This window comes from Oryza glaberrima, chromosome 2 (genome assembly GCF_000147395.1).
Source record: "Oryza glaberrima chromosome 2, OglaRS2, whole genome shotgun sequence".
NCBI classification, from domain to species: Eukaryota; Viridiplantae; Streptophyta; class Magnoliopsida; order Poales; family Poaceae; genus Oryza; species Oryza glaberrima.
This window is the reverse complement of record NC_068327.1, coordinates 24,127,206-24,140,432: the sequence shown is the minus strand read 5'-3', so window position 1 is coordinate 24,140,432 and position 13,227 is coordinate 24,127,206. Positions and strand designations below refer to the sequence as shown.

Genomic DNA, 13,227 nt, shown 5'->3' with positions numbered 1-13,227 from the left:
ACTTAGAGGAGGCACTAGAAGAGAGAGAAAAGGATAGAGCCGCATCCACACACTGTGATATGTTTTTTTAGCCAGTCTCAAGCAAGAGCTGGGTACTAGTCATAGGACCCGACTCTACTGGAAAGAGCATATGACAGGGCCCACGCGTCAGACAAATTGTGTCTTTGGCCTGTATGTAGGAGAGAGATGATGTGTTTTGTTTATCTTATTTTAATCTTATGTGGGGCCCATAATAAGTACCTTTGCCAACTTTATACACTGCATCAGTTCTTACGAGGTGCTATATCTCACATGGGTCCAACCTTTAGTACCGATGCATGCATGACATAGTACAGATGCTCTAAGAAGTTGTAATTATAGAATAAAAAAATAAAAGTAAGAAACCAGCTACTCTAGATTTTTACGGCTAGTTTTTGAAGAGTACAATTCCCCCGAACAGGGCCAGAAATCTACAGGAGCACATGACTGTACACAACCGTGACCGGCGCGACCAAAGAGAGATCAGAAATCCTACGGTGGTCGGCCTTCCTCCAAAACCCCCACGAAGATAACGAATCCATCCGCTCCCCCGGCGACGCCCAGGGCGGAAGAATGGAGGCGCTGCGGGCGTGGAGGGCTTCCTCCAATCTCCTCGGCTTCGCGGCCTCTCGCGCCGCCAAGGCCGCCCCAGCGGCGAGGCCCCTCCACCCCCACGTCCGCTGCTGCTCCCCGGCCGCCGCCTCCACCACGAAGCCGCCCCCGCCCCCGCCTCAGGACCGCCGCCGCCGAAGCGCCTCCTCGTCCTCCTCCTCCACCTCCGACCGCGAATCCATCCGCGCCATTCGCCTCAAAAAGGTTTTACTCCTCGCCAATCCCTTCCTGCTCCCCCAATCTGTGTTCGATACCGCTATCCGTTTGATCGGGATCAATCGCTTGTGCCATGTGGTTTGCTAGGTTGAGGAGCTGAGAGGGAAGGGCTACGAGCCGTACGCGTACAAGTGGGACAGGACTCACACTACCAAGGAGCTTCAGGATGGGTACACCCATCTCGAGAATGGCGAGGTCTGCGCGGACGTGGCGGTGTCCATTGCTGGGAGGATTGTCGCCCGAAGAGCGTTTGGAAAGCTTGTTTTTATGACCGTAAGAGACGATTCCGGGACTATTCAGGTTAGTTCCTTTCAAATGAGTTAGTTGCGTGGTTTTGCAAATCGAACGTAGGGCTGTAAATCAGATACGAGTACATATTATCCAGAATACTCTAGTGCCAAGTTTTATAATTGTAGTTGTGGCTTTCCCATTCCACTAGTGTTATCTTCTACTTCCTCCGTTTCACAATGTAAGACTTTCTAGCATTGCCCACATTCATTTAGATATTAATGAATCTAGACATATGTATGTATTTAGATTCATTAACATATATATATGTATGTGGGCAATGCTAGAAAGTCTTACATTGTGAAACGGAGGGAGTATCTAGATTGTAATAGCTTGAGGTTCTGTTTCGTATTGCAGTCGATTGTGATAATCTCATTTGGGGCAAGACATTTCAGCGTTTGGCAAACTGCTTTTCTTTTAGTCTATGTCGCAGACGAATATTACCGTGTTCCAAAAATATGAAACTACTGGGAGATATATGGCAGTTGAATAGGAACATTATTTTGTCTAACCTTAATTTGATCTATAAAACAACTATAACACCTTTTATTTTTCCAGCAACCTAAATAAGTATAGCACAGTAGCTACAAACTGAGCATGCATGTATGGATGTGAGTATGTTTTAATTGTTTGACAAATCAAATAATATTTGAGTATGAAGCATTTTTTTGATCCGGTGAACCCTGAAACTTAACAATCACGATGGTTTGTTGTTTTATTATTGTCGAATTGATGTTCAAAACATTTGCACTTGATTCCGACTATTTTCAAATTCAGCTTAGGATATATGTATGTGAATGTTGTTGACCACTTACCAGTTTACCACGTTCCAATCAAAATCCATTCTTACAGTTTGAATTAGTATGCGTTTTGCTTGGACGGTCAACTTAATATTGGGCTTAGTGCTCTTAATTACATATGTAAATTCATCAAGTGGTCATAGTACTTCTGCTGCTCCATATGGGAATACGTTGTGTTTACGTGAATACATTGATTGGTATAGTTACGTTTGCAAGCTAATTTTATGTACAAGCTGAGGAAGGCACCAAACCCGTTAGTCAAGGCTGTCTTATTCCGGATGAACTTGTTGTCTTGATCTTCCCAGTGGTGCTAGGCTTGTTTACATAAAGAATGAAAGAGTGCTGTAAATCATGCCATGAAGTTTATTTTTGCATTTCTTGTGACTATTATCAATTGAAACTTACATTGATCTCTTTATAGTTGTTCACAAACATTTCTTGTTCATTGTTATATTTTTAACACTTCTTTTTGTCAATTGGTAGCTTTACTGTGAGAAAGACAGCCTTACTGAGGAACAGTTTGAACAACTGAAGACAATTATTGATATTGGTGATATAATAGGTGCAAATGGTTCCATAAAGAAGACAGAAAAAGGTTTGGTAAAATAAATCCTTTTATTGGTGCATTACTACTGTCTATTCTGTCATGTGATGACACTTAGAAGTCTGCTTTTCAGCATATGACATAAGTTTGCAGCATTGCACAGTATTGTTAGAAGTAGACTTCTATGATTATTTGCCTTCATGATTTTAAACATCAAAATTGCGAGTCAGACTCTTGTATCACCATCACAGTGTTTGGCTCCCCATTTGAAAATCATTCTTTGTGTAAATTGAAGTGAGTTCCTAGCATTTTCCTAGCATACTCATCTGACTATTGTTCAACTAAGTTACCAGCACACTACTGTTTCGAAAAGGAAAATCAATGGTAAGGAGTGTCAATAAAGAACGGAAAATCAGAAAGATGATAGAATGCTACAAAATATGAAGGACCTTGGTCCTTGGGTGCTAGGGACATGGTCGATTATAGGATTAGAATTGTGAAGAATTATCCATGAATGGCTAAGATTTGTATTTTATACCCTGCAAGTATTACAAGCTGAGTTAGTCACTTTCAGGCTCAAGCTACTCAATGTAAGCCTTAATTTATTTCGATTCTATTATCAATATAATGGTTAATTAGTGATAAATCATTATATCTTAATGCTATTAATTCAGCATCTACTATTGTTCTTTTAGTGGCTTATGATTTTATTTTACTTGGTGCACTTTGCTGCAGGGGAACTATCTGTTTACGTGAAAAACTTTGAAATCCTTACAAAATCCTTACTCCCACTACCTGATAAGTACCATGGCTTAACTGATGTGGACAAGCGGTATCGCCAAAGGTTAGCTTTTATTTTGTGTTTATATATTTTTTTCTTCAAGTAAAGGAACAATCGGTGCATCTATAATGAGTTTGGACCTCAGAATGTTTTATTTGGCTGTTTCTTGTTCCATTAATCTGCTTTGGAAGTTCTATTGTTATTCTAATTATTTTATAGCTAAATATTCTGCTTTATGGACCTCTGGCATACCCCACGGAGTATAGGCGTGGCAAATCTTCTCTTAGAATATACCTGAAGTGTATCAGTCGTTTTTAGTATTTGCATATTTTCACTACCAATCACACCTTGTTACCACCTATTATGGCTTATAACCATCAATGGTTCTCTCTATATATTTATCTATTGCGTTCATTTGGTTATTCCCTGTGTTTCATGATCATGATGGATGCTGTCTAAATTGAGAATTACATACAAGCATTTTGTACTTGATTAAATCCGAATCACTTATTATGAGTATTAATACTATTGTTTTAGTATCAGCTAGAAACTCCTATTCCTTTGTTCCAACATTTAACATATACTATCTTTACTTGTACAATGATAGGTATGTTGACATGATTGCAAATCCTGAGGTTGCTGATGTATTCCGAACAAGAGCAAAGGTAGCGATTTTGACTGCATGAGGGAGCTGAATTACCTTTTAGTTTTGGTTGAGACAAATTTGTGAACTAGACTAGATAGTAATTAATTATGAAAAGTCGACTTGCCTATGATGTTTGGCTTTAAATGATTATTTTACTTGGGATTTAAATTTATGTAAAATCTTATGCAGTACAGAACAACATTTCTGTTCAGGAGGCAATAGGGAAATTGTGGGATGGGAAATTCTATGCCCTTATTTCAACAAAGCTCTCATTTTGATAAATAGTGCTAGGGATGGCAATTTATTATTCGTTATTGAGATTGCATAATTTGTGATTCACCAACTCTACATTTCAGTTTGTCTTAACTGTTTTTTTTCCTAGGTTGTATCTGAAATCCGCAAGACAATGGAATCATTTGGCTTCATAGAAGTTGAAACGCCAGTTCTACAGGTGTGCTCTAGGCATATTCTTTAAATTGCTAATCGCTAGGCTTGGTAAGAGGATAATGCTGGGATTATCCACTTTTTCTCATGGAATCTGAAACAAGGCAGAGTTAACGTAGAAATTGGGACCATATAGACAGAATAGATTAATGGTATGTAGCTCTGTGTTTGAAAATGTATGACGCAATGACATTTTTTTACTAAATCTTCCTTACTTTTAACTACCGATATATGAAATGGTATTTGGAATATCATGTGTAACTGAAACCATTAGATTTGCCATAAAAATATTCTGATATTATATAATACTGTAATAATGTACTTAATATTTTTTCAATAACATATTTATACAATACTAAAGGTCACGGGTTCATGCTGGAGAGTGTATCGATCCAAAACGTGATACATATGTAAACAGGGTGCAAAACTTTAGTTTTCCTCTTTCAACTTAAGGTTATGTCAACATATCAAAATATGCGGTAAAATATATATATACCCTCCAAACATAAAACGAGGCTTCTCCGCTGACGTGGTTTTGGCATGTTTGTTCTTTTTCTATCCTTTGTTCAGGAAAAAGCTAGCTGGGTAAAGTTTTAGGCCTATTACTTTTTATGGACAATTAGCTTTGATTTTAGTGCTATTGCTAAGTTTTCTTTGAAGACAACATTTTGTGTTTGAAGCTCTTATCCAACTGAGGTATCACAAACAACCATGTGGCTGAGATTACCGCAAGTTTGCTGCAGCGTTGAAGTCCTCTAAAGATAAATTAGTTTACTTGGTGGTATTCTCTAAAATTTTTCTTCTGCTTCGTAGCTAGGAGCTGGGGTGTAAACGGACATACAACCATGTCCAATTCTTACAATGTTTCGTACTTTGAACTTTCAAGTCTTCTGTACAGTACATATCTCCAATCTGTTATACTCAAAATCTGAGCTTTGCAAAACCTACATATAAGAGCAAATACATCTAAAGATTCTCTAAATTCAGTTCAGACTTACATAGTCTAATTCATAGACATTCCAAGGACATGTACGCACAATGTAGCAGGGATCATTGTGAAATTGTTTTTGTTGGATGCTTTTTAATCTTGGCAGGTGGTAACACTAATCACGGTGTAACACAAGGGAAGAGTGCCGTTCTTTAAGCTTGCTCAGGCAAGCGAAAATGTGTCACTGCACGCAAAATGTTTTTTGCTGCCATTTTTATTTTGTAAACAGTGCTCTTGCTTGGCTTAGCATGGTTGGCACAAGGGAATTAGGTAGAAAATACAAAATGTTTTTACTCATTGACTCATTAGTGACCAAGTTAGCACTCAGCACATAGACCACCTCAGATGCTAGGTCACTAGAATTGGAAACCAGGGTGGCATCAAGCCATGGTGTCATCTGATCTGGTTTTGAACTTTTGATAGATTACCATGGTTTTGTGGTTAAAGCTTACATGGACTTAGCAATCATTTTTTTTAATCAGCATGGGTGGGGGGGGGGGGGTGGTAAAATGGACTTGCCCAGTGCCCCAGTGTTTGTTTTGTATTATTTGACTGTTATTGGTCATCATTAATATCGTCTGGTCCTTTTTTTTTTGGGGCATTTGCAAATTTGCCACTGGTTTTTTCAATATTGCAAGGATGCCACTCGAATGACAGTTTTATTGGCATTTTTGCAATTTTCTAGTGGCAGTTTTGTAATAACGATTCAAAGTAGTGGTAAATTTACAATTGCCCCTTTTTTTTTCCAACCGGGCTAAACAGGGAGCAGCAGGTGGTGCTGAAGCAAGACCATTTATAACCCACCATAACTCACTGCAAAGAGATCTTTACTTGAGGATTGCAACAGAGCTGCATTTGAAAAGGATGCTGGTGAGGTTACTATTCAGTTTTTATTCTTCAGTTTGGCAGCTATCTCTTTTTTCTTAACCTGCTCTGTATCTGTATTCATTTCTGTGATACTTCCATTTCAATTAGTCAACATAGTAGTGAATATGATTCCAATTAGTCAACATAGTAGTGAATATGATTCCTGTGAGTACAGAAGGATCAGATTTGACTACTATGTTGACTAATCGAAATGGAAGTATCACATATGCTTGTTATGCCATGTTAATCTTACCATAACATAATTTTTTGCGAACTGTATACTGTTTAGCTATTTTATATTTATTTACAAATTTAGTACTACTGAAAAAAAATGCAGGTTGGAGGGCTTGAGAAAGTTTATGAGATTGGGAGAATATTTCGGAATGAAGGCATTTCCACTCGCCATAATCCTGAATTTACCACAATTGAGGTAAAGAATTGAGGTCTTTTTCACCAATACGTGCATATCATATGTTTGCTTTGTTCTTACCCGCATATCATATGTTTGCTTTGTTCTTACCATGTAGGTTGAGCCTAGTGGTTTTATCTTCCATGTTCCTGTTTATTCCATTTTCTTGCATAATGTGCTCTACTCTAAGTGAGGTCTGACTCACTGCCTTGTATTTGGAAGCTAGATGTATGAAGCCTATTCAGACTATGAAAGCATGATGAATTTGGCTGAAGAAATTGTTACTAGATGTGCAATGGCTACTCATGGCAAACTTAGGGTTGATTATCAGGTATGAGTCTTTAAGTCTACCATAGTAAGTTAGTAACTATAATATATAGTATATATATTGCAATGCATTTTTGCCTTATTAATTTGGATCATCTGGACACATATCAGAGCAGAATCATGCCATCTTTGTTGCTTCTATTATTTTTCTTTTGTACTGAATCTGTTCCAAGCTCAATAACAATTATCCACACCTTGCTTCCGTACTGGTGTTTCCTGGTCTGGAAGCCATATGCAGATAGGCACTTGGGCATGCCAGAAAAAAAAACATTTCTGGTCCTAAAACAATCTGCATTGCAGATTTCTCTAGAAATTTGTACCAAAATAAAACCATTGACATTAGAAATCATAGGTCTGATCAAAGAAATTAAAGTGCCCCATCAAAAACATTTTCTCCTTTTAGATTAATTGAATTTTGATTGAGCTACTATTCAAGTATTCATTGTTTTCAACTCTAGAGGTGAGTTGTACAAGCAACAACAAATGTATTACTTCTCATTTACTACACAATATACAGTATAATACAAAATATAGTACAATGTTTAGCCCCTGCAAGCCCAAGTATGTTGCAAAGTACATGTACTGTACGCAAACAACTTATGGTGCTTTGTATACTACAACTGACAAGTGAGAGGTGGCATGCTCGAGGAGGTATCTATTCATATTAAATGAAATTGCTCTGACAAGGAGTACACGGTAAGGTCAACCCAGTGTGAGGCCTCCAGACCTGGAGTGGCAATGGAGAGCGCTACAGCAAAGGCGATTGGAAGGAAGAAGGGGGTGAAGACACCTCCTGTGCCCTGGCTTGTACTTACAGATGCCATTTCTTATGGTCACAGCCAGTGCCAATGGCTGGCAATGGTGCCTCCTCACTAATCCATGACAACGCTGTCTTCATGCTGGCAGTTGTCTTGGTGTGCTTGTTGCTGTTTGTTTCCTGTTATCACCACGCATGTTGGTGTGAGGCCAGGAATGGCTGAATTTGGTGGCATCAAGGTTGCCAGGTTGGCATGGTCTGATCTAGTAGCAGCAGCAAAAAATGGTAGAGGCTATGATAGCAGTACGCAGTAGGGGGAGAGAGAAACAGGTGGTAGTGTTGCTCTCAGGAGATAGAAGGGGATAAAATGAGAAGTAGATGTTAGAGAGTGGTTTGGGAGGATGAAGGTTATGCCAGGTCCATGGAACCGTTCAATTGTATTTTTCATTGAAAAACCTGACCCAAGGGGAGAGACATCCCAAAGGCATTGCATTTAAGGTCAAGAAATGGCCCCGAAAGCCGGCTCTTGCCCGTACAGGTAATCCATTGCCAGTTGCCACAAGCCATGTCTTAACCTGTACTTGGGAACACACAGCAAGGGGCCTTTTTTTTTTATATGGGTGAGAACCAGGGTTTGAACCCTGGTTGGTAGGCTCACAACTGGAGGACTTACCACTTGCTACAAGCATGTTCTCAATTTTTCATTGAATTATGTGCCATCAACGAATTTTCAGAAATTACCAAAATGGTGCATAAGCAAATCCTGGAGCAAAATGAAGAATGAGGATCGTGTGTGCATATGATTTTTGATCTATAGTTTACCTTTTCCCTAACTAATTTCCTGGAACACACTCACGTATTACTCGTGTCTTTTCACATTGATAAACAATTGTTGTTTAATACCAAACAGGGAACTGAAATCTCCCTTGAAAGACCATGGAGGAGGGAAACCATGCATTCTCTTGTCAAAGAAGCAACTGGAATTGACTTTAATAGCTTTGGAGAAGATCTTGAATCCGCCAAAAATGCTGCAAGAGGGATCAAAACAGAGAGCAATGAGAATATCTCATTGCAAGCTTGTTCATCTGTTGGACATGTTCTCAATGAGGTATCTCAGCTGTTATTTTCCATGACATTATTTATTTCTCGGGTGCTGCCTCAAAATTTCCGTAAGGGAGAAGTCTTCCTTAAGTTTTGGACTTGAGAGTTCATTTTAGACATTCAGCATTTCAAGGGCACCTTTTATCATCACCAAACCCCAGACGTAGGTTTGAAACAAACGCTCGAAAACAGTATCAGGTGGGATCAAATGTTGGCTCAAAAGAATAAGTTTTTCAAGAACCCAAACTCTGATAAAGTGTGCAGTATCCTAAGTGTGATGCTTTTGCTGAGAATTTTGGCATTGCATAAATGCCCGATGCTCTGGCTGGAATCATGCAAACTGAAGCTATATGGCACATTTTAACAAGCAAAATATTGGCATGATTACTTACAGTAAGCCAGCAGACCTTGTAACCATCATTTTCAAAATCTGATGTTGTAAACAGAAATTGCAAGGTTTCAAATAATTGTGATAACTATACACCTTGGAAGTTAAACTAATATACTACTGTTGGTTTATGGATTCATATAGATAAAGGAGTTTACTAACAAAGTTTAAAGGCTTTGAAATTTAGTGAACTTCCACATTTCAAACACAACGTCATTTTCAAGTAGGATACTAGGCTGGTAATGGTAGGTAAATAAGTGAAATCAGATTTATATTGGGCCTGCTGAAGCTGCAAACTTTCCAATTCACGTTAACAACACTCTATATCATGCATATTATAGTGATTTTACCAGTCTGGTTGAGCTAATTGTTTGCCATGAAGAATAACAATTTTATAATTTTCCATCGTATGCCAGGTCTTTGAGACTGTTGTTGAATCAAGTCTGGTACAGCCAACATTTGTTCTTGACTACCCAGTTGAGATATCACCATTGGCCAAACCACATAGGAGGTAATTGCAAGATAATTATTAATTTGGTAACAGACACTGTTTTGAATTACTGCTATTGCGTAAATGTTCATTTGCTTTGATATTTCACTTTGGGCCACATTTTATTACCGACATTTCACTTTGGACCACCCTTTAGCCAATGTTTTCACTTTGGACCGGGTAATCTTGCCTTTGTTTCACTTTGGACCACCCTAACTCTCTTTTCAAGCATATGAAAAATCTCGAGTACGTCGGTTCCTACTCATCAATGAACTCTCACAACTATATGTAAGATCATTTCTTTGGCATATGACAAGTTGGATGTATAAGGATAAAAGAGTTGAGGGTGGTCCGAAGTGCTACAATGGTAAAAATACCTGGTCCAAAGTGAAAACATTGGTTAAAGGGTGGACCAAAACGAAACAACGGTAATAAAAGGTGGCCCAAAGTGAAATTTTCCTTGGGAAAAAAATTCTTATGTTTTTGTTACTTCAGACATATTTATGAATAGAAACTACAGTATGAGATAAGTAGATTACATGTTAGTGTGCTTGTAAAAATATTTTTCCAGTCTCGAGAAATAAGACTGACACATATCAAGTCTCTGAACTACATTTGTATCAGTCGGCGGTGCTCACCTGGGGCTTTGAATATGAAGTGAACCAATCTCAAGTAAAACCATTAAATTGAATGTACAGTTTGCAGAATTAGCTTCTGGGTAGACTAGTAATTATTCAATTAACGGTAGTTAAACTTTGATTCTTTTCTAAAGGTCTCACCATCACAGTCAGCAAGGCCCATTTGGAATGCAGGAATCGAGCTGCTTCGTCTGAATTTTCTGCAAAAAGTACCGTGATTACTGTGATTATTTGTTACACAGGAGACACAAATATAATTTGATAGAACAGATACAACTAAGACTTCTTTTAAGTTATCATCACTTTTCCCCGTTCCCATGAATGTAACAAATCTCTCTGACCTTCCATTGTCACTACCTACTGTTTTTTTACTGATTCAACCTGATACCAGTGTGAGTTTGTGCTTTTCAGAAACTGAAGCCAGTAGGCTGTATGTAGACAACCATCAAACCAAGCACATCCCTTAACTAGATGTGGTCCATCTGTTCTCAAACATATCCCTTAAAATTGTCCATATATCAACTGCGTACTTACCTTTTGAGATCATATTTAAAAGGATTATTTGGTGATGCCGCTGTTCTGATCAAAGTTCCATATATTTTCTCTGGGTGGATGCATTGTTACATATTGCTGTCAAAATACTGTTACTCAAAACAGATTACCTCAAGATTATGAATTATTTGTATATCTTATTTGGTATTCAGAGCATACTTCAGTTTCAATCACTGTGCACTTATCATAATAATTATGTTCTCTTGCTGTAGGTATGCTGGTCTTACCGAGCGATTTGAACTTTTCATATGTGGTCGTGAGATTGGTAATGCATTTTCTGAGCTCACAGACCCAATTGATCAGGTATATTTGCCTAGTTTTCTTAATGCATGTAAACCATCTCTGGTAGTACAATTTTCCTGTGCATTGCCTGGCAAAAGCTTACAAATTTGGTATTAGTAGGTGCAAGTACTTGAATACGTCAACACCAACTAACCAGTCAGCTTTGAAAATATTGTGTGCTATACAATGTTTGAGCTATGCTCAAACTGCGAAGCACCTTGGTATTTCCAAAATTTCAGTTGCACTTACCACTGCCACTTTGTGTTTAGTAGTTTGGAAACCTTGGATTAAAAAAGTAGCCGGCTGGTTGAAAAATGCTTGATTTGCAGTCAGGAATTAATGTGGCATGTATTATCTGGTGGTATTATTACATCGTTGCTTTTGTCTTTTGAGCTTGTATTTGGAGGGTTTGATAAACTTGAAATGCAGAGGCCAGACCTGGTTAACATGCAGAAGGTTGGCTGATAATGCAGCACCATGGTACACTTAAAAAGGGCTTTCAAACATGCCCCCTAAGAGCTCACCTTACCAGAAAATTGGGGAGGGAAAAGGGTTATTATATCCTTAGTTGGCACGACATGTTTATCCATATCATTTGTACAACTAAAAATCATTATGCATGAGTATTATCATGTCTTGAATCATCTGGCCTTTACAGAGTTTAAAATGACCACTTTACTTTTGGTGGCAGAGGGGTCGTTTTGAAAATCAAATTAAGCAGCACAATGCTAAGCGTGCTGCAATGACCAAGGAGGTCAAATCTACTGAGGGTAAACACGAGGAAGATGATTTTTCGTATGAAGTTACCTTAGATGAAGACTTCCTGACTTCCCTAGAGTACGGAATGCCACCTGCTTCCGGAATGGTACGTTCTACAGTAAGGCTTGAAAGACCAGTATTTTCAACTTGCTATCAGTCTTGAAAGTAAAAATGTCAGTATGTGGTTTGTGTGGACTAATTTATCTGGAATTATCAATTTTTAGGGCCTTGGAATCGACCGACTAGTAATGCTTTTGACCAACTCGGCGAGTATAAGGGATGTTATTGCCTTTCCAGTCCTAAAGATTCAACAATAGCACTTCTGCTCGGGTAAGAGATACAGAGTAGGCAACACATGGGGTGTGGAAGAAGTGCTCTGCACCCTTGCTTGTATTGTTAATTTCAAGCAGATTTTACATGCGATCATTTTTGTTAGATTGTTTTACAGATAGCTCTACCATTACTCTCTTTCTAAAATTTGAGTGGATACAGGCGAGGGTCAATAGTCCAGCCAGATAGTCAAAATAGGTATCAATTATGAATTTCATTTTGGGTTTCCATTTTCCAACAGCCATTTTTCATTCAGGAATACTATATAAATCTGTACTTTCCACCCACTTTCAGGCTAATGAACTCTTGCTACATTTCAGAGATATAAAGTATTTGCACATTGCACGGATTTATTAAAGGCTGTCCTGCCTGCTGTAATATACGCCTATTTTTGAGACGAAAACTGCAGCTGTTCTTCCCTCGGAACGACGAGCGGGCTCTACCAAGGTAATAAGACGGCAGCACATGCTTTTGTACGCGGACTCTCGTCTCACTCTTATCCTGCATCAGTCCTGATCATATGCAATCATACAAACCTGTTGCTCATATACGCCGAAGGCACCACCAGCCACAGTACTGCGCCACAGTACTGTACTAGTGCTGTAGCGCACGCAACAACGATGTCCATCCATGGAGCCGGAGCCTGTTCCTTTTTGCGTTCTTCGATTGTGGCTGCACTGATCCCTATCCACTGCCCTCCCTTATCCTGTCAAATCCGTATAAAGGTCTTGTACCCCATCATCCGGTGGAGTCTGCCGCCACAAGACCGCGGCGATCTGGTCCTCGCCTCGCCTGACGCGGCTGCGCGCCCCGCACGCCGCCTCTGGCTGCTTTGCCCCCCACCCCCCCCCCCACCCCCCCCCCCCCCCCCCCCCCCGCGGGTGTGCGGCGCGACGCGATCGATCAATCATTCATGTGCGTCGAACCGGCGCGGCACCGCACCGTGGATGCCAGCGCCGTCGCTGCAAACAGCCGCACGCGGTCACCTCG

At 39.4% G+C, this 13,227-nt stretch overlaps 1 protein-coding gene across 9 annotated transcripts; it reads left to right on the top strand.

Annotated features, from left to right (window-relative positions):
* Positions 1 to 515: 515 nt before the first annotated feature.
* On the top strand, positions 516 to 12,713 carry LOC127762292 (lysine--tRNA ligase, chloroplastic/mitochondrial). Of its 9 annotated transcripts, none has more exons than XR_008015496.1 (16): positions 516 to 834; positions 934 to 1,146; positions 2,418 to 2,529; positions 3,214 to 3,322; positions 3,867 to 3,924; positions 4,288 to 4,356; positions 6,100 to 6,207; positions 6,542 to 6,634; positions 6,840 to 6,944; positions 8,608 to 8,805; positions 9,603 to 9,697; positions 11,079 to 11,169; positions 11,840 to 12,013; positions 12,132 to 12,237; positions 12,356 to 12,435; positions 12,558 to 12,713. XR_008015496.1 is itself a non-coding variant. In XM_052286738.1 (15 exons), the coding sequence occupies exons 1-14, from the start codon at positions 592 to 594 to the stop codon at positions 12,222 to 12,224; spliced, it is 1,761 nt and encodes a 586-aa protein (XP_052142698.1). In that variant the 5' UTR covers positions 516 to 591; the 3' UTR covers positions 12,225 to 12,237; positions 12,356 to 12,713. The 9 variants fall into 9 exon arrangements, 3 of the variants coding, with proteins under 3 accessions (XP_052142698.1, XP_052142696.1, XP_052142695.1); XR_008015494.1 differs by having other exon boundaries at positions 12,532 to 12,713; XR_008015497.1 differs by having other exon boundaries at positions 12,344 to 12,435.
* Positions 12,714 to 13,227: the final 514 nt, after the last annotated feature.

Coding starts and splice junctions, on each gene's coding strand:
- LOC127762292 (XM_052286738.1), top strand. CDS start 592: ATGGAGGCGCTGCGGGCGTGGAGGGCTTCCTCCAATCTCCTCGGCTTC. Junction 835..933: donor GCGCCATTCGCCTCAAAAAG/GTTTTACTCCTC, acceptor GTGGTTTGCTAG/GTTGAGGAGCTGAGAGGGAA. Junction 2,530..3,213: donor CATAAAGAAGACAGAAAAAG/GTTTGGTAAAAT, acceptor ACTTTGCTGCAG/GGGAACTATCTGTTTACGTG.